At 39.2% G+C, this 26,850-nt stretch overlaps 1 protein-coding gene and 1 pseudogene across 1 annotated transcript in view; one reads left to right on the forward strand and one right to left on the reverse strand.

Moving 5' to 3' along the window:
• Nucleotides 1-23,397, reverse strand: part of ADAM10 (ADAM metallopeptidase domain 10) — a 135,880-nt gene extending 112,483 nt beyond the window's left edge. Inside the window, exon 1 of the mRNA XM_057722546.1 lies at nt 23,081-23,397. Within this exon, the coding sequence (XP_057578529.1) occupies nt 23,081-23,135 (55 nt within the window). The 5' untranslated portion in view covers nt 23,136-23,397. The remainder of the gene's footprint in view (nt 1-23,080) is intronic.
• Nucleotides 8,848-9,886, forward strand: LOC130845401 (annexin A1-like; annotated as a pseudogene).
• Nucleotides 23,398-26,850: the final 3,453 nt, after the last annotated feature.

A 26,850-nucleotide genomic window follows, 5' to 3' on the forward strand; every position in this document is an offset into this window, starting at 1 on the left:
TTTCAGACATCAAAGCTGACAATTCATCACCAGTAGACCTGCATTACAAGAAATGTTAAGTTTTTCAGGCAGAAGGAATATACCAGCTGGAAACCTGTGTTAACACAAAGAATGGTGCCAGGAACAGCGACTGTATGAGAAAATAAAAAAGATTCTTTTCTCATTCTTTAATCTCTTTCAAAGTTAAGTGATTATGTTTAAAAACATAATGTACTATGGCATTTATGACACACACAGAATTACAATGTATGACAATACAGCACAACGGAGGAGAGGAGAAATGAAAGTACCCTATAAATGAAGTGGTATTTTATTTAAAGGTATATACATTGATATGTTACAGGTGTATACTGTACACCCTAGGAACAACCTCTAAAAATATATACTAAGCAGGCATATCACATAAGCCAGTGTCAGAGATGAAATGAAATCATTTTTAAAGCAAAGTAACCCCAAAGAATAGAAAAAGAGGGGTAAAAAAGGACTATGAACAGATGGAATTAACAGAAAACAAACAGTAAGATGGTAGGTTTTAAACTCAATCATATCAATAATTACATTAAAAGGTAATGATTTAAACATAATTAAATGAGAGAAAGTCATTTTCTTATTTTTCAAGAAAGAAAATGTTAACAGTGCTGTCTAAAAGATACTTTAACAAAAACAAAGATAAGTTAAAGTAAAAAGAACAGGAAAAGTTATATCATCCAAACCTTAATCCAAGAAAACTGCAGTGGCAGTAGCTACAATATTATCAAAGTAAACTTCAAAACAAACAAGCCAAGAGACTTCCCTGATTGCGCAGTGGTTAAGAATCTGCCTGCCAATGCAGGGGACACGGGTTCAATCTCTGGTCCAGGAAGATCCCACATGCCGTGGAGCAACTAAGCCTATGTGCCCATACTACAGAGCCTGCGCTCTAGAGCCCCCGAGCCACAACTGCTAAGCCTGTACGCCTACAGCCTGTGCTCCGCAACAAGAGAAGCCACTGCAATGAGAAGCCCACGCACCGCAACAAAGAGTGGCTCCCTGCTCACCACAGCTAGAGAAAGCAGGCTCACAGCAACAAAGACCCAACACAGCCAAAAATAAAAATAAATAATTAAAAAAAAAACAAAACCGACAAACAAGCCCCCCCACCAAAGGATAAAAATGGCCATTTCACAACTCATCAAAAGAACATAACAATCCTAAATGTGTGCATCACATAACAGAGCTTCAAAGTACATGAAGAAAGAGCTGACTTCTCTCGTGGTCCCGTGGCTAAGGGTACGTGCCTCCACTGCAGGGGGTGCGGGTTCAATCCCTGGTGGGTAAACTAAGATCCTGTATGCTCTACGGTGCAGCTAAAAAATAAAAAACTTAATAAAATTACAAATAGGGACTTCCCTGGTGGTCCAGTGTGTAGGACTCCATGCTGTCAGTGCAGGGGGCCCAGGTTCGATCCCTGGTCTGGGGACTAGATCCCACATGCATGCCGTAACTAAGAGTTCGTATGCTGCAACTAAAGATCTCACATGCCGCAACTAAGATGTCCCCATGCTGAATCTAAGAGTTCACATGCCACAACTAAAAAAGATCCTGCATGCCACAGGTGGAGATTCTGAGTGCCGCAACAAAGATCCCGCATGCCTCAACTAAGACCCAGCACAAACAAGATAACCAAAAACGGACAGAAGGAAGGAAAAAAAGAAAAAAAAAAAAAGAACAAAGAGGACAACTTTTTAAAAATTTAAATTAAAAAAAAAAAAAGAAAAAGCTGACAGAACTAAAAGTAGACAAACCTGTAATTATAGGTGGAAATCATAACACTCCTCACTGAACAAATAGACAAAAAAAATAAGGACTGAACATTATTAAACAACTTGACCTGATTAACATTTACAAAATATTCCACCGAACAACAGAGTGCATAGTCTTTTCACGGGCACAAGAAATATTCACTAAGACAGACCTTAATTCTAGGCCATAAAGTATGTTTCTATAAATTTTAAAAGACTGAAATCACAGAGTATGTTTTCTGACCATAATGCAATTAAATTAGTAGGAGATACTCGGAAAAGTGTCCACATACTGGGAACTTAACACACTTTTAAAAGCCCATGGGTCAAAGAAGAAACCAAAGGGGAAATCAGAAGTATTATGAATTGACTGCACAGAGCACAAGGGGACTTTATTGGTTGGTATAAATGTTCTATATTATTATTATTATTATTATTATGGTAGTGTTTATATAACTATATACCTTTCTCAAAATTAATTGCTGAATTTTACTGTATGGAAATTATACTTCAATAAAGCTAATTAAATTTTTTAAAAAGAAAAATGGTGAGTCAAAGTGGTAGGCATACGGGTATTTGGCCTTTCTGGTACTTTTCCCAAAGTTATAAGCTTCTTCAAAAAGAAAAAAAAAATACACAAAAAATTCAAACTCTAAGACAATTTAAAATGGTCCAACTTGTCCTCCCCTTCAGGAAAACAAATAAAACCAACATTCTACTCACCTCCAAGAAACTATTAAGCATCCTATAATGACTCATTATTCATAACTATATTTTTGTTAATAGCACAGACATAAGGAGTAAAAGATGGGGGATATAAAAGATTAAACGACAATCAGTGATCCCAAGTACCAAAACAACATTAGGGGAACCAAATATCAAGGAAAAATATCAGTTGAGAAAGTAGCTACTAGACCATATGAAGAACTTCTTAGCAGTACTGAAGGTCCAACTCAACATTTAAGCTAGAAAGCTAAAAGAAAATCCAGGAGCCTACTACTTACTCATCATGCACTCAAATAACAAGTTCATTCATTAACTGTTTACCACTGAGACTGGATATTTGTGTTTGTGGGTGTTTGTCCTTATATAACTAAATCTTTCTCTGTGTACAGTATTTTGCATTTTCCTCACACTCAGTACCTTGCTATTCAAACTGTGTTTCAGGGACCAGCTGCATGAGTTATCTCCTGGGGAACTGTAAGAATCCTGGGCTCACCTCAGATCTACTGATCCCCCAGTGACTCAGGTTCTACCCAGAGGTACCTAATTCCCAGAGTGATCTGTATGCACATTCAAGTTTGAGAAGCTCAAAAAAAATAAATAAATAAAAAAAATAAAAAAGTTTGAGACGCTCTGCAACTTTTCTCCATACAGGAATACCCTAACTTCTACCAGCAGCTATATCCTTCTTTTTCTACATGCTTGCTTTAACCGAAGCATTTAACAGTATAGTAATAGGACTAGGTACTACTGGTGCTACCATTTAAACAAGAAATACCTTACCTGATGTCACAGTTAACGTACTGATTAGAAAAAGTTCCCAGGGACTTCCGTGGTGGTCCAGTGGCTAAGACTCCACCGGTGCCAATGCAGGGGGCCCCTTTTCAATCCCTGGTCAGAGAACTAGATCCCACGTGCATGCCTCAACTAAAGACCCTGCATGCCGCAACTAAAGATCCGACATGCCACAACAAAGATCCCACATGCCACAATGAAGATGCCGCAACGAAGATCCCGCTTGCCACAAAGAAGATTCCACGCGCCACAAAGATTCCATGCGCCACAAAGAAGATTCTGCGCACTGCAACTCAGACCCAGCACAGCCTAAATAAATAAATAAATATTTTTAAAAAGGAAAAGAGAAAGTTTCCAAATAATATAAAACAGGAGTAGGCAAACTATAACCCAAAGGCCAATCTGAGCAGGCCACCTGTTTTTTCAACATAGCTCTATGTTCATTCATTTATATATTTTCTATCACTGCTTTCATACTACAATGGCAGAGTTGAATAAGCAGAGCATTGTAAAACACACATGAAATCTACAGTTACTCAAGCACTCTGTTTCATTACTATGATTGGAAATAACCACCTTTTTTTCTCTTTATAGCAGGACTTCTAACCCTAAGATTCATAAGCCCCTTAATTTTTGCATGCAAAATTCTAAGAATAAATATGTATATATATGTCTGTATATACATATATGTATATATATAGTTGACATTGATTCTGCTTTTCAAATTTAAATCTTTTATTCATCTATTTATAATTCTTTTTTATTAAACTTACTACACTAACTAGGACTATCAAACCACACTGAATAACAATAAGTGAGAGCGTTTTTACTTTGTTCCTGACTTTAATCTTTACTTTTCATTATATAATACATTCATGATACTATGCTAAGGTTGTTTCTTCCCATTCCTATTTTAGAAACGTAGTATTTTAAAATTCACATGAAGATGTGGCTAAAAGACATTTGCTTTAAAAAAAAATCTTCACAATTCACATCTCTAAACGGAAAAATTAAAAATCCAAAACTATATATGCCTATTTTATTTTTAAAAAGTATTCAATTTTTTAAATGTACACTGATAGCTTACTATGTAAAAAAAATATCCTGACTAGGTAAACTTCTTAATTTAAGTGATTAAACAATGTTTATAAATTGGATGTAATGATAACTGAAACTTTTTAAGCACTTGCTATCTTGCTAGGTCCTGTAGTTTTCTACAGCTTTTCATTCAATACACCCAACAGACCTATAAAGTCAGAACTATTAGCCCATTTTACAGAAAGCTGAGGTTTGAGAGCTGTGTAACAAGTCCAAGGGTCATGCAGCAAATAGGAGACAGACGAGATCAGTTTGGTTTCAATGACTTCATGGCATTCTACAATAATTGTATTACCCTCATCATAAACAAGGTAAGTTACCATTCACATATCTGATGTGACTACAAAAAACTGAAAAGAAAAAAAATTACCAAAATATAGCACATGGCAGGGACCTTTGAAAACCTAAACTGATGTCTACCTCTAAGATGTGCAAAAACATATAATACCACAGAAGAATGTGCTTTTTACAGACTATACACACACACACACACACACACACACCCTTGATTTCCACAGCTAGCGATTGAAATTGGCACAGTTTACTCCACAGGAGCCCATGCCAATCTCCTATTTGTGCACTACTTAGCTCAGCCAGACACCACAAAATTGCCTGTTCCCACATGCAGAGCCTGGACCTACTCAACTGAGATTTGTTCCCATACTTTAGCAACCAGTCAAAAAGCTCAAAAAGTAGGGACAAAATACAACTCTATCAACAAATCTCACTGATGCAATTAAATAGTCACCCATCTCCTCAACTGTATCTGAACAGACCTTGGCCTCTGATTTACTCACCTTTGCATCTCATCTACCCTTTGTTACAGGTTTTCCTGATTCCCTAGATCTAAGCTGCCTACTTGTTTACTACAATTCCTAATCAGCTACTCTATTCCTGATCCTTGTTATGTGCCAGACTCTCTCAGGTTCCATGAACCTCTAAATATATATGCCCCAATACTAAAGTTCATTGCTTCTAGAGTAGCAATCTTGAACCAACAGAAATCATGAATCAAGCAAAGACACACCAGACAAATAAGAATCTAAGATTTCATGTTCCTTGCAAATCAGCATGCAAATCCTACACAGGAAACCTGACCCAGAACCTATAGATTTTTCCATAAATACTAAAGCATTCTCCATTATGATCTTAATCAACTTCCATACTTCTCATACAATATTCTATTACTTGAAGAAATATGCTACTACTTAACAATAATACTGCAGCCCTCCCCATTTTTACCTTCTTCAAGACTATCCAGGTATTCCCAGCAGCAGCAGTACATACCATAATTACCCCAAAAGTATCTTGGGAAAAACACCAACACTGCCCGGCCTCTCCAATGCCACTTTTGTACCAGAAACACAATTCTAAAACAACTAGGGAAAAATCTGTCATAACAGTCTGAAAGATGCACACTATTGGCAAAATTTCAGCAAGCATACATGTCTGCTCAGTTCAGAATCCAGGTCTCCAGTGATGCTTCAGATTAGAGGAGCCTATTTCAGAAGACTAGTTTACATGCCCGTGTCCTAGTTGCAAATGAAAGGCTGGGGAATCTAAATAAGGGAGATGGAATTCATAAGGTTGAAAATATGCCAAACAAAGCAGGGTTCAAGAGGTTCTAGACAATCAAAAACCATGACAAGTAACTGGCTTCTTAGCTTCCCCTCTTGCCTGCCACAGTCTATTTTTCACACAGCAGTCAAAGTGATAATGTTCAAATAAAGTTACATCATCACTCTTCTGCTCAAAATCTTCCACCCCTTACCCACCCCCCTCATCAGAGGTTCCCCCTCCGCAGCCTTCATCATGATTTATAATCTCAAAAAAAAAAAAAAAAAAAGAGTCCTAACCATGGCTTACAAGGCTGAACATGATCCTCACAAGGGGCTGCATTCCGCCATTCCACTTCCACATCGGTCTCACCTTATCTTCCACCACTCTCCCCTTACTCTGTGTATTAGTGCCACATCAGTCTCCTTATTGTCCCTCTGCCTGGAACATCCTTCACCAAAGCAGGGCTGGCTGCCACACTTTATCTACACAATTTCTTCAGAAGCTTTCTCTTACCATCCTATCTAAAAGCATATGTCCCATCATACTCATTCTAAAAGACAGCAGCCTATACCTTGCTGATAAGAGAGCCAAAACTCAATCATTAGAAAATGTGATCCTATGATCTCAACCATGAAGTATCAGCATTTCTAACAGGTTCAGTATCTGGAAAGTGCTATTTGTTAAAATTAAAATTATTATAGATCTATTCCCTAGTTAAGTTGTTTTTTTAATCTTCTATTGATGCTATGAGTGCATTTCAAATATTTGTCTCTGCAATTACCCGTGCAGCTTTCATCATTATTTTGTGTGACTTTCTGGACAATTATAACTGTTACATTCCTTTTTGCAACTAAGTTTTTCAATAACCATGGAAGTACATGGTCAACATATCTTACTTTATGTTTCAACAATTTAGCAAGCATTATCTTTATTATAAGTCATGAGTTAGAATCCAACTGTGCCACTTACTAGTTGAGTGATCTTGAACATGTTACCTACCTCTCTGTGCCTCATTTTCCCTGTTTGTAAAATAAGTGAAAGAACAATACCTGTACCTAAGTGTCGTTATATGGATTAAATTATTTAATATATAGAGAGGGGCTTAGGGACTTCCCTGGTGGCACAGTGGTTAAGACTCCGAGCTACCAATGCAGGGGGACCAGGTTTGATCCCTGGTCAGGGAACTAGATCCCACATGCATGCTGCATCTAAGAGCTCACATGCCACAACTAAGGAGCCTGCCGGTCACAACTAAGGAGCTCTTGTGCCACAACTAAGACCCAGCGCAACCAAATAAGTATTTTTAAAAATAAAATACAGAGACTTAGAATAGTGAACACTACATAACAGGTAAGAATTCAGTAAATTATGGCTAAATTAATTAATGAGTATATTACCTCATTTCACCCTTTTAACAACTTTGTAGGGCAAGTACAATTAATCTTAAGAGAGGTTAAGCGACCCACCCAAGACTACAAAACTTCCTTCTAGCACTAACATTCTATGATTCTAAATTTACCCTAAAATGAAAATGTGTGTTTCATCTGAGTAACACAGCAAAGTTTACAAGTTTTAGTGAGTAAAATCAGATAACCATGAAGACATTCTACACTTCCCCTTTTAGTTTAATTTTTGCAGTGACAGATAAGTGCTAAATGCTTTAATAATATTTTTTAATAGGAACACATAGTAGTTGAAAAAAGACAACTTGGCTTTTATAAAAAAATTTTAATCCATTCAACCTACCTAATTCTTTTAATTAACTGGGCATATAAAAATAATGAGCAAAATGAATACACTAACAAAAATGGTATTTTCATTCCATTTTAAAGTCAATTAAAGTAAAAAGATTAATTATAAGCTTTAAAAGCTTTTTTCCCAGACATACTCTTAGAAACTTAGAATGCTTATGTAATTCATGAAAAGTGAAATTATTGAGTTCAGTAATCATTCATCTATTCACTCAACACACATAACGGGCACTTACTATATGCGCTATATACTATACTGGCATCGTTTTACGTGCTGGGAATACAGCAATGAACAAAACAAAGTTACTGACCTTATGAAACTTTATTCTAGAGAAGGAAGGCAGACAGACAAACAAGTAAATAACTTCAATTTTTTTGATTTATAATCTTTTTTTTATTTTATTGAAGTATATTTGATTTACAATGTTGTGTTACTTTCTTCTGTACGGCAAAGTGACTCAGTTATACATACGTATTTTTTCATATTCTTTTCCATTATGGGTTATCACAGGATATTGAATAGAGTTCCCTGTGAGGAAGTAAATAACTTCAGATGGCTATACGAGTGTTGTCACAGGGTGAGTGGATATAGAATGCCAGGGAAGGGGTCTGTATTTTTATTTGAGGTAATCAGAAGACTTCACAATATCTGAGCAAAGACTTTAACAGAAAGAGAGGAAAGCACAACAACACAAATGTACTTAAACACTACCCAAATGAACAGTTAAAAATGGTTCTGCTGGGGACTTCTCTGCTGGCGCAGTGGTTAAGAATTCGCCTGACAATGCAGGGGACACGGGTTAAATGCCTGGCCGGGAAGATCCCACATGGTGCAGAGCAACTAAGCCCATGTGCCACAACTACTGAGCCTGTGCTCTAGAGCCCGCAAGCCACAACTACCGAGCCCACATGCTGCAACTATTGAAGCCCACGTGCCTAGAGCCCATGCTCCTCAACAGGAAAAGCCCACACACCACAAAGAGTAGCCCCTGATAATCATAACTAGAGAAAAGCCTGAATGCTGCAACAAAGACCCAATGCAGCCAATAAAAAAATAAATTTTTTAAAAAATTGTTAAACTGGGAGAAGAATCTCTCTTTAGGTCTTTGGACGGAGGTGAAAGAAAAGATTTTTCAAAAATGGCAATGGTATCTGAATTCCTCAAGCAGGCCTGGTTTATTGACAATGAAGGGCAGGAATACATTAAAACTGTGAAAGCATCCAAAGGTGGTCTTGGGTCAGCAGTGAGCCCCCATCCTACCTTCAATCCATCCTCGGATGTTGAGGCCTTGCATAAAGCAATCACAGTTAAAGGTGTGGATGAAGCAACCATCACTGAAATTCTAACTAAGAGAAACAATGCACAGCGTCAGCAGATCAAAGCAGCCTATCTCCAGGAAAAAGGAAAGCCCCTGGATGAAGCTCTGAAGAAAGCCCTCAAAGGTCACCTTAAGGAAGTTGCTTTGACTCTATTGAAAACTCCAGCCCAGTTTGAGGCTGATGAGCTCCGTGTTGCCATGAAGGGCCTTGGAACTGATGAAGACACTGAATGAAATTTTGGCATCAAGAACTAACAGAGAAATCAGAGAAATTAACAGAGTCTACAGAGAGGAGCTGAAGAGAGATCTGGCGAAAGACATCGCCGCAGACACATCTGGAGATTATGAGAAGGCTTTGCTTTCTCTTGCTAAGGGTGACAGATCTGAGGAGCTTGCCATAAATGACGACTTGGCTGATACGGATGCCAGGGCCTTACATGAAGCAGGAAAAAGAAGGAAAGGGACAGATGTGAATGTGTTCACTACCATTCTGACCACCAGAAGCTATCCCCATCTTCGCAGAGTGTTTCAGAAGTATTCCAAGTACAGTAAGTATGACATGAACAAAGTTCTGGACCTGGAGTTGAAAGGTGACATCAAGAAATGCCTCACAGTTATTGTGAAGTGTGCTACAAGCAAACCAATGTTCTTTGCTGAGAAACTTCATCAGGCCATGAAGGGTGTTGGAACTTGTCATAACATACTGATCAGGATTATGGTTTCCCGTTCTGAAATTGACATGAATGACATCAAAGCATGCTATCAGAAGTTGTATGGCATTTCTCTCTGCCAAGCCATCCTAGGTGAAACTAAGTGAGATCATGAAAAAATCCTGGTGGCTCTCTGCGGCGGAAACTAAACATTTCATTGATGACCTCAAGCTTTTTGATCAGAAGACTTTTTAAAATATCTTTTCATTCCATATCATAGAGTTGAATACGGAAGTTTCTTCAACAGGAATATAGTTTAGTAACTCCTTCCTGGAAAATATAGCTTATAAATCATTTTTTGTATTACAACTTTATATAATAGAGATAAGTTTTTTAAAAAAATATATTTACCCCAAACTATAAAACCTCATAAAGAGGTTGTTCTAGTAACATTGCCTGAGAAAAATGTTTATGTCGCAGAAAAGAAAATGATTTTACAGGACCAAAAAAAAAAGTTAAGCTGGTAAATTTTATGTGTATTTTGCCACCACATAATTTTTAAAAAAATAAAAAAAGAGTATATAATGCAGCAATCTAGGGGGGGAAATCGTTCCATGTAAAAGGGCCAGCAACTGCAAAATCCCTGAGACAGGAGCAAGCATGGCATTTTCTAAGGAGCTCTGTGTGGCTGGAACAGAAATGAACAATGGGGAAGGACTGGGGCATTGGGTGGGGAGAATAAACATACATGTACATGATGTAGGGCCTTAGAAGCCACTATAAAGACATTGGATTTTACTTAAAATAGTAAGTCACTGAATGGGTGTTTTTTATTTATTTTGCTGTTACTTTTTTGTTGAGGTATAATTCTCATAACATAAAACTCACCATTTTAACCATTTTAAAGTATACAATGTACCAGTGGATGGTTTTGACCAATGTAGCTTTTGAACAGGAAGACACTGACTGCTATGTTGAGAAGAGACTGGGAGAACAAGAGAACAGGGAGAAGAGTTGGCAAGTTTTACAATAATTAAAGTGAGATGGATGTTTGCTTGTATCAATCAGGGCGGTAGCAGTGGAGCTAATGAGAAGTTGCCACAATGTGCACATACTTTAAAGGAGGAGATGACAGGATTTGCATGGATAACTCAGTTTTTTGCATGAGCAACTTAAGAATGGAGCTCCCATGCCTTTGAGGACTGGGGCGGGGAGGGTGGGGGGGACTCGAGGGGGGGGGGTGTCAAGGAAGGGAGGGAAGATGGGGATATGTGTATAAAAACAGATGATTGAACCTGGTGTACCCCCCCAAAAAAAAAAAGAATGGAGCTCCCATATACTGAGATGGGAAAGACTACAGGAAAAAAGACTGGGGGTAAGAGGAATAAAAGGTTTGGTTTCAGACATGTTAAGTTTCAGATGCCCACTAGACATCTAGCTGGAGATGCAGCTGGGATACAGGAGTCTGAAACTCAAGGCAGAGTCCTGAGCTAGAGATACAAATACAGGGGTCATCATCATATTGGGGGTTATTTAGCACAACTAATAAGTAAGTATCAGCACAGAAATGACTCCTTCTAAAGGTCTACTGCCATTTAAATTAACACATGGCGGACTTCTCTGGTGGCAGAGAGGGCACCGTGATTAAAAGACTCAGCACTCCCAATGTAGGGGGCCTGGGTTTGATCCCCTGTTAGGCAACTAGATCCTGCATGCATGCCACAACTAAGGCGCCCTTGTGCTGCAACTAAGGAGCCGGCAACCATAACTAAGACCCAGCACAACCAAATAAATAAATAAATAATTTTTAAAAATTAATTAATTAATAAACATGTGATTTGTGGCCTATAATAGACTATTTTTTTCCTCTAATTTAAATCCTTTATTTACATGAAATGGATTTGTACAAAAGGAATCACAGCCTACAAGTCTATAAGTAAAAAACAAAACAACAACGAATAATGAAAAAAAATGAATGCTTTGTTGCTGTCCCTGAATACCAAACTGGAGCTTCTTTTATCACTTTGATATATTACCCAAGCAGGGCAACATGAACGACAGGGAAGGTAACAGGAAGGACTCAATGGACAGCAATCTTTAACTGCTTTTCCCCCTTCTCATGAAGAACAGAACACTCACTGAAGACGTTCTCATCACGTGAAGTCCTTAACAATGGAGAAACAGAGGTCTGTTACTAGACAGTGATGACAGTAAAATACATTTAACTAGAGTACAGTAAGATGTTAGTAATCTGACATCAAAGGAAAATGACAGGTTCCACTGAGAAAATTTCTAAATAAAGTTTATGTGCCAAATATCTTTCCTTTTGAACCATAACTGATCTTCCCCCCTCTACTTTAACATCTTCTTGAGCCAGGTTCATCAAGTTATTAAAATCTTTCCTAAGAGGTCATAATGACATGGTAACCTCTAGACTATTATGTTATTGTGCCATTTTCTTGTTCCTACATATAAAATAGCTCCATCCTGCAGTGTACTTATTCTGTCAATGTCTCCTTCGTCTACTTTTACTCTTTTTTACCTATATATAAAAGCATACCAACACTGTTTTACTTTCTAGTCCTTAGCTGTAGTTGCCAGAAATCTGGCCTTCACAAAGCATATAATTAATTCACATGGTACCTAGTAACTACAAGCTCCACGGGAAATTTGAACACTTAAAAAATTTTAAAAAAATCTTCTTGGTTATATAAGGACAGTGTCCTTAACCTTATGAGATTGATAGTGAAGTATTTAAGGGTACCAACTTACATTAGGGGTTCAAAACAAAAAAAGAATGTTTATTAGAAGTGATAAAGCAAACATGGCAAAGGATAACCATTAATAAACTTAGGTTAAAGGTATATAAATGTTAACTGGACTAAATATACTTCAAACCTTTCAGAAAATATATGTTTTTAAGATAAAAAGTTAGGAAAAAGTTAACAGTATATCAAGCAAATGCCTATGTGTGAAACTGATAAATGAATAATCGGACTAGACCTATAAAATGGAGAAAACATATAATTAATTTTCAAAAAAAAAAACTGAGTAAAAAGAAAAACAATACCGAAAAAAAAAAAAAAAATTCACCTACATACAAGAATGGCAGAAAAATGGCCAGCAGGTTCTAAGCAGAAAAAACATAACTTGGTCTCCTTGCCACTGGAGATCTTAAGGAACTCTCTCCCTGTTTACTATTTGAGAACAGTATTTTATTTCCTGCAATTGTTTTCAAAGTCACCAGGATACTGGTATTTACTAATGGTAATCCAACTTTAAAAAACGGTTTGTTTATTTTTCATATCACAAAAGTTTTGTAATAGATACTTTTGTAAAAGATATAACCTACATCTCACTATCAAGAGATTTAGTATCTGTCCTCAAGCTTTTAAAAAATGAAACATATATAAATTTATCTGTGACAAAATTGAAATAGTATTGTGCATTACATGTTCTCTAAGGTGCTTCTATATCTTAATTGTAAACATCTTCTAATGTCAAAAACAAAAACAAAAAACCTTTCAAAGAACTTGACTGACCAAAAGTCAAATGGCTCAAATACTGTAAGAGCCTAAATTATGTTCTGAGGGTAAAATGATCCAATCTTCATACAAAGGCAGAATCTAACAACCTCATTATACTTTTTAAAGCATGTGTTTCTTAGAGGCAGTAAGGTTTTTAAGAGTATGAATTCTGGAGCCGGACTGACTATATTCAAATCCTGGCTTCCTCATTTAACAGCTATAGGACTTTCTGACCTTGAATAAGTTACCCTCCCTGATCTGTTCCCTCTTTTCTAAAACAAGAATAAAAGAACCCTGTAGAGATGTTGTGAACATTGAGTTAATCTTTATTAAAAAAAAGAGAAAAAACCCTAAGAATCACCCCTGGAATATAATAAGTATGCCGTAAGTGCTAACCATTATGATTATTTTCCATATTCCATGGGTAGGCAGCACCTTACTTCACAGGAATGCTTGCAAACAAATCTTCCTCCCTAACTCTTGAGCCCAAAAACTACAATCTTCTGTTCCAACCTAAGTTAAATATAACAATAGGGCAGGGACTTTCCTGATGGCGCAGTGGTTAAGAATCCGCCCTGTTCTGGGAAGACCCCACATGCCACGAAGCAACTAAGCCCATGCGCCAAAACTACTAAGCCTGTGCTCTAGAGCCCGTGTGCCATGGCTACTGAAGCCCGAGCACCTAGAGCCCGTGCTCCACAGTAAGAGAAGCCTCTGCAGTGGGAAGCACGTGCACCACAAGGAAGAAGAGCCCCCACTCACTACAACTAGAGGAAGCCCATATGCAGCAACGAAGACCCAATGCAGCCAACAAAAATAAGTTTATTTATTTATTTATTTATTTATTTATAAAAAAACGAATAGGGCAAAAAAAACACAGAATGAAAATCTCATTAACATCGGGGGGGAAAACAGTATATCTTACCAATGGTGAGTATCATCTCTGTGCAGGATAGCAATATTATAAGAAATAAACTTAATTGTTTTCCTATTTATATCAAAGTTGATAGTACAATCTTAAAAATGGGGGAAGGAAACGTGCAAAAATCTTTTGACATTACACATCTCCCTATTTACAGCAAAACTCAATTGCAATAAATGAGAGGATGTGTAAGAATAAGCTAAGACTCGCACACTTCCATTCATGAGAAAAATACTTGTAATCAAGTTGTTATCTACAGATTCTTAACTTGCGTAATTTTAAAATTAGGTACCAAGAGCATTTTTCCGCAACTTTAAAGTGTATTTCCTTCCTAAGGAACTTGAGTCATCCGACTGTGTCGCAGGCATCACACTGTGTTGACCAATGCTTTTATATCTGATATGTATTCACTCTGATCTTGAAGCACTAAATACCATTAACAAAGCTGTTCTCTTGTATGACAAAGGTAGACGTCCAGGAACTATAATGTCCTATATTTCAACAATACACTTAAGTGCCTTTACTGCAGTCTTGGAAAAGTTACTTCTACACTGTGACTTCAAACTTAAGCTACAGTATCTATTTCTTCCCTAGAAACCAGTCAAATCATTTGCTACAAATATCTACACCTAACAGTTACAAGTGAAAGTTCCAGATAGAAGGGTATGTCTACAATTATAAGCATACTCCAACAAACCCACTTTTTCACATAAACTAGTGTCTAAGAATTAAAAATAGTAAAGCTAGGTTGGCTCAAAGTAAAATCATAAACTATAAATTTTAAACTAAAATCAATCACAAAGGACATAAAACATCAATAGTTAAAACCTACCAAATGTATTAAATTTCAACCATTTATGAAATATAACTTAAAAATCCAAAAGTGGAATATATACATAATTTAGATTTCTATGCTGATCTGAAATGCCTTTAAACTATGTCAAGTAAATGCAAACCTAAGTACAGACAAGGGACTTTGACTTTCAGGCCACCACACACATACAAACACACAAAATGGCTCCAACCACCACTGCAGTGTTGATATATATTTACCCCACACTTTGGATTTTATCCTAAACTCTCATTAGCTCACCCTTCTCCCATATTATACCCCAAACCATCTGCCTCTGCCTCCTTCCAGGAAATCTGATGTGTAAATAAAACCATTCTGCCAAAGGTATTACCAATGACAATAAGGGGAAGGAGAGATAGAGTTATGAAAAAGACATGAAGGTTTTTGAGGACTTACGAGTTAAAATTTTGAAGAAAATAAATCGTGAAAAGTTGAAGCTGAGTAGAACTAATTCCAAAAAGAAATTTGCAGAGTAAGCTGCTGGTTAAGTGCCTCAAAGCATCTTTCCACAGAAACTAAAATCCTGCTAATCCATGGCTCTTCTGGGTTAACAAGCAACTGGTTTGGTTTTTAGATGATCCTCATGGGCTATCAGTCATTCAATCACTATTATAAATTAAGAGAATCAGATTTTCTTTCCAAATACAAACTCTAAGATGAAGAATAGGCAATGCCAGAAAAAAAAATTTCCTAACTACAGTGCATAGAACACTGGAAGAAGAAGGCTTCAACAGGATAAGAATATGGAAAGCTTATGTGACTTGAGTAATCAATTAAGACAGCAAGATATCAGAAATAACAACGAAAAAGATTAAGACGTCAACAACAGTAAATTTCTGCTAGAGCAGGGTTTCTCAACCTCAGCCCTACAGACATTTTGGCCAGATAATTCTTTGTTGTGGGGGGCTGTCCGACGCATTGTAAGATGTTTCACAGCATCTCTTGCCTCTACCCACTAGATGCTAGTAAGCATCCCTCAAGTTGTGACAACCAAAGCTATCTCTAGACTACTGATAAATATTTCACTGTCTGCTTCCGTATACATTTTAACTACACATTAATTTTTTAAAAGCTACAAAACCACATAAATACTATGATGTAAATTCATTATAACAGGCATTTTAAAACTGAATGATTAATATTAAATTGTGTTTGAGAAGGAATCATGGATTTCTCAAATTCTATTTGCTAATGTTTGGTAATGATGTTCTAGTATTTCAGCTTCTAAAATTACATTTATTTATCTATATTTTGTAACTAATAGATTCCAAGTGAAATTAGGCCTGGAAACAACATATTTTTAACAATATCTGCACAGCAGTTTACAATCTCTTCAGCATTTTTACAAACTTATCCCACTTAATTCTTAGGAAAAGAAGAAGCAAATTAATATTCCACCCAATCCATAAGTATAGGATTCTATCTGTATTCTTTTGAAAGCTAAATCCAAAATTCAAAGTTGTTCAAAAAAGATGTGTATGTGTATATCCCTTGCAATCATTAATGCAAGCAAAGATAAACGGAAAGAAAATTCTGCTCCACAAATCGTATATGTACATTTGCTTCAAATGCAGAAATCACATTCTTTTCCACAATTTGTCTGAAATACAGATTTCACAATTCACATATAATCAATAGTATCAAGCATATTCTTGAACAGAAGAGCCTAATTCCAACTTAAGGATAGTAAATATATACTTGTGAAGTAAAAATACAGTCAATGTATCTTTAACTTCTCCCTTCCACCTCAAATTAACCAAACTTCTATCTCCCAACTATCGGGAACAATGCTTCTGAAGTGATTAACCACAGATTATTGAAGGATTGTGCAAAGTTTTAACCAACACCCAACAAAAGTATTAGCTTGTAAGTAGGATAAAGTTCAACTTTGACACACATCCCAACCTATAACCATCAATTTAGATTTAGGATCTTAGACACTTTCAACTTCAAAGACTGAGGTCCTCAAAGCTTTATAAAACTACACTCTCTCCAATGCAACAGCCTCTACAATCCAAATTCAACACAGAGTGAGCCCTCAATAAATTGCAATAGCTTCACATTAAACATCTGCCAAGTTTTACCAGTTTTTCTTCCATATGATTTCTTATTGTATCCGTATTTATTTCTACAATCACTACCCTAACCCAGGACTCAATCACTCAGTTCATCAAGTACCTAATTTATCCTTATTACATCATATTCCAACTGCTCAACCAACCAAAATTCCACAATACTCTACTTTATAATTATTATGGCCTATTATATGAATAATGAGAGTCCCATTCATGATATTGCAGTTAGCATTTCCCCTTATTTCCAGCCATGGACTCTCCATTCCAGGCAAGTAAGCCTACACGCATCTTACTACACTATAAGCCATCTCTTCCGTCTCAACTCTCCCCGACTAGTTGCTGTCCCTCCAGCTTAATAAATCCTTTCAACTGCAGCTACAATACATACTTGGAACTCTATTTTTGTATCTTGGCATTTCTGTCTCTTCTCTTCTCACTCAAGACTGTGCCGTCATGACTCCTACTAGCCACAAACATACAATAAACACTGGTGACTAAACAGCAATGTTCTTACTGTACACGTTCTCACATTGTTTAGTTGGAACTGTAGTAGCTTCAGAATGAACTCCCCCAGTATCAAAGGGAGTCTACACTCCCTGAGAACTATTCTCAGAACTGCTGTTTCCTGCAACTTAGCTAGGACAGGACTATCTCCGCTAGTCCTAAGGCAAAGCCTTCACACTGCTAGTCAGCAATGTTACTGCCCTCACAGGAATCTAACTGGAAGGATTATTCCAGTTTTTCCATTTATCCTTAGCACTACTCCCTTTTTCTAGTATAAAAGTTGAAAGCATGCTAACTCACATATACGGAATCTAAAAATGGTACTGATGAACTCAGTGACAAGAATAAGGATGCAGATACAGAGAATGGACTGGAGAACTCGAGGTATGGGAGGGGGCGGGGGGTGAAGGGGAAACTGAGACGAAGCGAGAGAGTAGCACAGACATATATATACTACCAACTGTAAAATAGTCAGTGGGAAGTTGTTGTATAACAAAGGGAGTCCAACTCGAGGATGGAAGATGCCTTGGAGGACTGGGGCGGGGAGGGTGGGGGGGACTCGAGGGTGGGGGAGTCAAGGAAGGGAGGGAATACGGGGATATGTGTATAAAAACAGATGATTGAACCTGGTGTACCCCCAAAAAAAATTAAAAAAAAAAAAAAAAAACTTGAAAGCTAAACTAAGTTTAGCCCAAAATAGTAAGTTGTTCTTATACTAAACCTCAATCACTTAAGAAAAGATTAAATTCAGTCCATTTAAAAGGGACATAGTAGGGACTTCCCTGGTGGTCCAGTGGGTAAGACTCCACACTCCCAAAGCAGGGACCCCGGATTCCACCCCTGGTCAGGGAACTAGATCCCCCATGTATGCTGCAGCTAAGAGTTCGCATGCTGCAACCAAGAAGTCCACATGCCACAACTAATAACACCCTGCATGCCGCAACTGAGACTCAGCAGAGCCAAAAAAATTTTTTTAAAAAGGAATGCAGTAAATCTGTAACATTTTATTTTATTTTTTTAAGCTCTTTACTGGAATAGAATTGCTTTACACTCTTGTACCAGCTTTTGAGGTACACCAAAGTGAATCAGCTGTATTTATACATATATCTGCATATCCCCTCCCTCCCGCAACTCCCTCCCACCCTCCCTGTCCTGGCCCTCTAAGGCATCACCCAACATCGAGTTGATCTCCCTTTGTTATACAGCAACTTCCCACTAGCTATCTATTTTACATTTGGTAGAGTGTAGAGTATCTACGTCTATGCTACTCTCTGACTTCGTCCCAGCTTCCCCTTCGCCACCCCCACCCCAACTGTAACACATTTTAGAAAAAACTTCTATCAAAAACAGCAAAATTTTTAGAAGTCCGGTCCCAGAGACTTGTTATACAGGAATCATCTCATAGTCGAACCTGTCATCTCTCAACAATGTCAGAAAAATGGAGCTTATTGTTGAATTTATTATTCTATTTCATTTTCTTAATTTCAAAAGCAGAGTTTACGTTTACAACCCATCCTTACAAGAAAAAAAGCCTTGGTTATCTATACGACCCTCAACTAATTTTTTCCTGAGTCTCATCCCAGCAGAAAAAGAAGTCATTTCTTATTTGCTCATTGAGATATAACTATCATTCTTTAAGATCTTCAAATTGTTACTATTATGAACACAAGGATTTTTTTAAAAATCTAATAACCTAATGCTAGATAAAAAGTATTGTGTATGCCACAGTTTTTATTAACAAAATTTTAGGACTATAGAAAAAATTAAGAATTAAAAACAATATAATAAAAGTTGGATAAGAGGTCGCAGTGCAAAAAAAAGTTGTTTTAAAGCTTGCTGTCATCTATGCAAGATGAAACTGAGGCAGAGATGCAAAGAACATACCTATAAGGATCAGGGCAGGTAACAAAAATGAGTGCAGCAGGCTAAGTGTGACTAGCTGGAGTGAAGGAAACCACACTGACTCCCATGCCCAGTTAAAAGAGGGCAGCTACTTCTCTACCACTCTGCTCCAGATAACATGAATACTGCCCAGCAGTGACAGGATTTTCAAGTCTTCCCCAAAAATACAGAAAAATTTCCCAATTTTTCAACGCTGATCACTAGTTGAAACTTAAAGACATTGCAAATCAAACAAAACACATGGTTCAGTTCAGAGGCCACCTTTCAGCTAACATATGAAAAACTGCTTTCAAAAAAAGTATGAGGGGGCAACAGGTAAAAAGCCCAGTCTCTGAGGTCCAACTGGCTTGGGTTTGAATGTCTAATTCACCACTTAGCAGGTGGACAATGCCAGAAAAATTATCTCTTCAAGACCATTTCTTCGAATGTAAAATATCAACACTCTCTCATACATGTTGAAAAGTGAAACTTCTAACGCATTATCAGATACACAGCAGATATCATAGAAATATCCCTTACTCTCCCTGCTCCACCCTGCAAGTCTGCAAGATAATTTTTAAAATATTAGAAAATAAACACCCCTGAAGATCTTAAACAAGTTATAAAAGATCAGAAAAGACAGAGGTGCTTGCCATGCCCAGTTCCCTCAAATCATGCTACTCTGAGTGGTCCAGTACACACACAGAAAAATACTGCTCATGTAGGGATGGCTTGAAATGGGCCTTCTCAAGATGATACAGCTAACTGGATTATCAATCTCAGGTTCAAAAGATGAAGAGTTAGAGCTCCTTAATGATAAAGACAAAAAAACCATCCCTTTTATTAATTTCATAGGCCCTTGCTTGCAGAAGTGAAATAGTTTGTTTAAACTTTAATACTTTCAGCCAAACTTCCAGAAAACATTTCTTTATAATGCATGCTACAAAACAGAGCATTTACACCAGATTTTTTAATATAAAAAAAACACACCCGGAATTCCCTGGCAGTCCAGTGGTTACGACTCCTTGCTCTCATTGCGGAGGGTCTGGGTTCAATCCCTGCTTATCCCGGAACTAAAATCCCCACAAGCCACCCCCGCCCCCCCCCAACCCCCCCCCCCCCCCCCCCCGCCTCCCAAAAATGTCATACTCTAAAGTTCATTTAAAGTAGGATTTCGTTAAACCAAAACACAGGATTGAATTTACTGCTACAGCTAAAATACCTTTGGACCTCTCAAACACACCAGTTAATTTTTCTAAAAGAGGAGAAAGAAAAAAACATCAACTTACCAACATATTTGTGTTAAAACGTATAATTCACACATACATAAAAATTCTTTGGTCTATAATCAGAATAGTTTTATTAAGTTTCTAATGTGGCTGCATAAAATAAAGTATTTTTATGTATATATTTGAGTACATGTCTTTACAGAAACTTAACTCTAGAAAATTTATAGTATCTTCCTACAAATACAACATAGGCTGGGACATGCAGAAATGGATGGCATTAGGAAAGTTTAATGATTCTAAACACATTCTCTGTTCCAGCTTCCCACCAACACACTAAGAACAAGAAAAAACTAATGCAAAACGGTGACTGACAAATTGGATAGGAGAAGCAACTAAAAAGGATTATTAAATACCTAAAAATGATCTATACTTTAAAGTTAAGTCCATATTTCCACTACAGCTTCTCCTAATCTACACAAACATACTCATTCTCTCATAAAATAATCTGAAGGTATTCTATTCCCATATCATCCTCATATAAACTTCTTACAAACTTGACCATAAACAGCTCAGATTTGTAATTAAAACACTACATATTACAATTAAATTACAAATATCTCCATGTACCTAAAAGCTACAATCTTGATGCTAATTTTAAAATGAAAGATTTCTTAATGTCTTTTTTAAAAAGTTCTGCTTAAAACAAACATCAAGTAGCCTTTTAACCAGTTTAATGCGAAATACTTTATAAATGACTCGAGTTCTGAATTTAGAAAATTTTTGTTTAAAAGGGGTCTTAGCCCACAAAGATTATGCTGTCAACTTATACTTTTTCTTCAACCACCAGAACACACCAGTTTCCATTCTTACTTCTTATTCTCTTTAAAAACAAAGGATATTTTATATACTACTACTCATCAGCAGTTTAAACTGCCTCACGTGGAGGCCTTACTTTTTACTATCTCATAGAAATCAGTGTCTAACAGAAAGTGAAAACAGAAATTTATTGGAAGCCACATTTAGAACATAAATGCAAACGTAAAAACAAAGGCCCTTATAGGGTATCCAGCACAGATATTTCAAACTAAACACCTACTAGAAGCTCCTGTTTCTCTAGCAAAAGAACACTACAAACTACAATAGAAGTCTACCTACAAATTATCACCCTCAGAAGAAGTATAAGACATGACAAAAATATGCTTGGCTCTGTAGTCATAAGTCAAAGTGACAAGAGAACAAAAACAATCCACTACGTGAAATATTCAGATATTTTCTAAATTATCAAATTAGCCTATACTAATCCAAAGCATTCCGGAAAATTTTTCAATTCAATTCTTTTACACATACTTTAAAGTCTTTAAGTACACTGTGGAGGAATTAAAAAAACCTAAAATAAAGCACTTTACACAACAACAAAATGATGCAGTTGGTCCTGGGATACAATGGAAATAAAAATCGTCTTCAAAACCGGAGTAATCAAGAAATTATGTGCTTTCAGCACACTTAACTCCAACGTGGGGGGTGGAGGGTTGCCACTGTGTTGACAATCCACTAATTACACTGTATGTTTACTCCACCTGAGAGTTTAAGAAAACTCTTCAAGTTGGGTCACGGAGGGACCGTCCCTCTGAAAGACGCAACCCAGCCCGCAGATCAGTGAACATCCCGAAACGGCTCATCTTTCTCCCCACCAAACCCTTTCCCCTGGGCAACAAAATGTTTTCACTGCACAGAAACACACCCTCCCGCTATCTCTCTGAACACCTGGACAGAGGCGGGGCACTCCGGAGAGCGGCAGCCGCCCGGCTCAGACCAGCAAGAGACCGCCGTTAACCCTCCACGGGCGGCCCATCTGCAGAACCGGGTCTGTCCGGGTCGCCGCGCCCGGTAAAGAACAATACAATCGCAACTTCAAACAAGCCTGCGCGGCGGTCCTCCGCGGCGGAGCTGACTCCGGAATTCGCCACCCGGCAGGGGCTGGGGGCGGAAGGGTGAAGAGGGCGAGCGCGGGACCAGGATGGCAAAGACCGCCAGCCCCGCGGCAGCCCGCCCGCCCCGGCGCCCGGCGAGCAGGCTGGAGGGGCCACGGGCGCCGCCGGTCCGAGGTCCGCGGCTCTCGCCCGGAGACCCGGATCTCTCGACTTTGCCTCTCCGGCAGGCGGCCCCAGGCTCCCCCGCTGCTGGGGCGGCAAGGGGCGGGGAAGGCCCGGCCGGAGGCTCGGAGCCTCCTCGGCCCGCCACGGAAGGGAACGCGGTCGGGGCGCGGGGGACAATAGGGAGCGGGGAGCGCCGCGCGCCCGAGTGGCGCCGCCGGCCGGCCAGGCTGACCGACGCGCCCGCCGCACCGCGCGGCTGGGCTCCGCTCGGCCAGCCGCGCTCACCGCGCCCCCGCCGCTCGGGGTCGTGCCTCACCTCCCAGCCCCGCCGCCCAGGAGAGGAGCAGGATGAACACTCTCGGCAACACCATCTTCCGCTGCCGCCGCCGCCGCCGCCTCCTCACGGGTTAACAGCGGCACATCGATCCGGAGGGAGACGCTGAAGGGGCTTGGTCCGGAGCCTCCACTGGAAGCCGGGCCCTCCCCGGGCAGGAGAAACGGCGAAGCACCTCCCTCTCGCCCCACTTCAGGGGCCGGCAAAGCTCCCAGCACCTCCAAAACAGGGACCTCCCTCCCCCTCGCTCGTTTCCTTCCTCCCTTCCCCGCTAGCCTTCCCTCGCTCCTTCCCTCTTCGCTACCTCCCTCCCCGGAGCCCGGGATCTCCGCCTCCTTCCTGGCCGCGTGACCCGCGGGCGCCCAACGAGCTGGCGGAGCCGCACCCCTTCCTCCCGCCCCTCCCCCTCCCCCAGGCGCCCCGGGGGCGCGCGCATGCGCGCTGGGGCTGGTTCCCGGGCCGCTAGGCCCGCCGCCGCTTCCTGTCCGCCGGCGGAGAGCTGGGATTGGGCTTGGGAGGCGGGGTTTCCTGGGGTCCCGCCCCCGGGCCGGAGCGCAACTCTGCGGACCGCGCTGGGCTGGGTGTTAGAGCTGCAGAGAACTGTCTCTTGGGCTGAAATGGAAGAGTTAAGGGGCAGCTGTCCACTTCTTACTTCACAGGGAATGGAGATGTTGGTTACTTATTTTTTTGCCTCTCAGGGTGTACAACGTATACTAAGTAAACAAAAGCAAAGTTCCCTCCCCCCAAAAAAAGCCAAGTCCCCACAAGCAGTAATTACATCGGAGACAGCCGCCAACGATCAGAAGCTCAATGTAAAGACCGTCAAGCGCCAGAAACACACAGCCTAAGTTATATTTTTATGATCAGCTTACAGATTTGTGTCACAGAGCAGGCCTTAGCCATTCTAAAAGCGTGCAGCCTCAAACACAGGGTACTGAATCTCTAGCCCCAAAAAGGTCCTATTTACTACTCTCTCTGTTCTATCTCCGAACTCTGGAATCTCCTTCACCCCAACTTTTTGAAGCTTCTATTTGATTTCTTATTAACTCACTTTGATTCTTTAAATTCGTATTCCATGGATTAAAGACTTAAACATAGACCTGAAACCATAAGATCCCTAGAAGGAGACTTCCCTGGTGGTTCAGTGGTTAAGAATCCCCCTTCCACTGCAGGGGATGTGGGTTCCATCCCTGGTCAGGGAACTAAGCTACCACATGCCCCATGCTGTGACTACTGAGTGGGGAGCCTCAACTAGAGAGCCTGAGAGCTGCAAACTGCAGAGCCCACACACTCTGAAACTTGTGCCACAACTAGAGAGAGGAAACTAAGACCGGATGCAGACATAAATAATTTTTTTAAAAATTTTTTTCTAAAAAAAAAAAAAAAAAAGGCCTTCCCTGGTGGTCCAGTGGTTAAGACTCCATGCACCCACTGGAGGGGGCATGGGTTCAATCCCTGGTCAGGGAAGATCCCACATGCCGTGCAACTTGGCCAAAAAAAAAAAAAGACTCCTAGAAGGAAACAGGGGGAAAGCTTGATGTTGGTCTTGGCAATTATTTTTGGACATGACACCAAAAGCAACAAAAGCAAAAATAAATAAGTGGGCCTACATCAAACTAAACAGCTTTGGGCTTCCCTGGTGGCGCAGTGGTTAAGAATCCGCCTACCAATGCAGGGGATGTGGGTTCGAGCCCTGGTCCAGGAAGATTCCACATGCCTGGTAGCAACTAAGCCCATGCGCCAAAACTACTGAGCCCACATGCTGCAACTACTGAAGCCTGAGCGCCTAGAGCCAGTGCTCCACAACAAGAGAAGCCACCGCAATGAGAAGCCTGCACACCACAACAAAGAGTAGCTCCTGCTCACCACAACTAGAGAAAGCCCGCATGCAGCAGCAAAGACCCAATGCAGCCAAAAATAAAATAAATTAAAACAAAAAACAAAAACCAAAAAGCTTTGGCATGGCAGAAGAAAGAATAAGCAAAATGAAAAGGCAACCTTCAGAATGAGAGAAAATATTTGCACATTGTGTCTCTGATAAAGGGTTAATAACTAAAATATATAAGGAACTCTTACAACTCAATGGTGAAAAAGCAGACAGTCCAATTTGAAAATGGGCAGAGGAACCTAACAGACATTTTTTCAAAGAGGACATCCAAATGGCCAATAGGTACATGAAAAGATGCTCAATACCACTAATCTTCAGGGAAATGCAAATCAAAACCACAATGAAATAGTGCCACAGTGTTAGAATAGTTATCAACAAAAAGACAAGAAATATGTGTTGAAAAGGATATGGAGAAAGGGAAACCCATGTGCATTGCTGGTGGGGATGTAAACTGGTGCAGCCATTACAGAAAACAGCGAGGACGTTCCTCAGAAAATTAAAAATAGGACTACCGGGACTTCCCTGGTGGCGCAGTGGTTAAGAATCCGTCTGCCAATGCAGGGGACACAGGTTCAATCCTTAGTCTGTGAAGAACCCACATACCGCGGAGCAACTAAGCCTGTGCACCACAACTACTGAGCCTGTGCTCTAGAGCCCACAAGTCACAACTACTGAAGCCCACTTGCCTAGAGCCTGTGCTCCGCAACAAGAGAAGCCACCTCACTGAGAAGCCCACTCACCACAATGAAGAGTAGTCCCTTCTCACCACAACTAGAGAAAAAGCCCTCACACAGCAACAAAGACCCAACGCAGCCAAAAGATAAATAAATAAAATTAAAAAAAAAAAAATAGAACTACAATATGAGGGACTTCCCTGGTGGTCCAGTGGTTAAGACTCCATGCTCCAGTGGTTAAGGGGGCCCCAGGTTGATCCCTGGTCAGGGAACTAGCTCCCACATGCTGCAACTAAATATCCCATGTACTGCAACTAAGACTCAATGCAGCCAAATAAACTAAATATTAAAAAAAAAAAAAAAGAATTACCATGTGATTCAGCAAACCCCTTTCTGGGTATAAAACCAAAGGAAGTGAAATCAAGATCTTGAAGAGAAATCTGCACTCCCATATTCAATGCAACATTATTCACAATAGCTATGATATGGAAACAACCTAAGTGTCCCTCTATTGATGAATGACTAAAGAAGATGTGGTATATAGGTACAGTGGAATATTATTCGGCCATGAGAAGGAAAGAAATCTTGCCATCAGGGATGAATCCAGAAGGCACTATGCTAAGTAAAATAAGTTATACAGAGAAAAACAAATACTGTGTGATCTCATTTATATATGGAATCTAAAAAAGCCAAACTAAAAGAAACAGAGAGTAAAATGGTGGTTACCAGGACCTGAGAAATGGGGGAAATGGGGAGATGTTTGTCAAAGGGTACAAACTTCCACTTGTAAGATGAGTAAATTCTGGGGATCTAATGTACAACATGCTGACTATAGTTCACAATACTAGTAATCATTTTGCAATATGTGTGTATCAAATCAACATGTATAACCTTAAACTTATACAATGTTATATGTTGATTACATTTCAGTAAAGCTGAAAAATATTTTAAATCAAATAAATAAAAGTAAACAATTCAATGGCATTTAGTAAATTCACAGTGCTGTGCAACTAGTACCACTATCTATTTCCAAAACATATTCATATGACAAATAAGAAAAAAAAAAAACTTGTATTTCATGAATTAGAACTTTTCAATGACATCTAGTTAGTCTTCATCTATCTGGCATCCTGCTTCAGTAGGCTGAATTAAAGATTATAAGTATTAATAGTATTGGACTTCCTAGGTGG

Source organism: Hippopotamus amphibius, chromosome 2 (genome assembly GCF_030028045.1).
Source record: "Hippopotamus amphibius kiboko isolate mHipAmp2 chromosome 2, mHipAmp2.hap2, whole genome shotgun sequence".
Lineage (NCBI taxonomy): Eukaryota > Metazoa > Chordata > Mammalia > Artiodactyla > Hippopotamidae > Hippopotamus > Hippopotamus amphibius.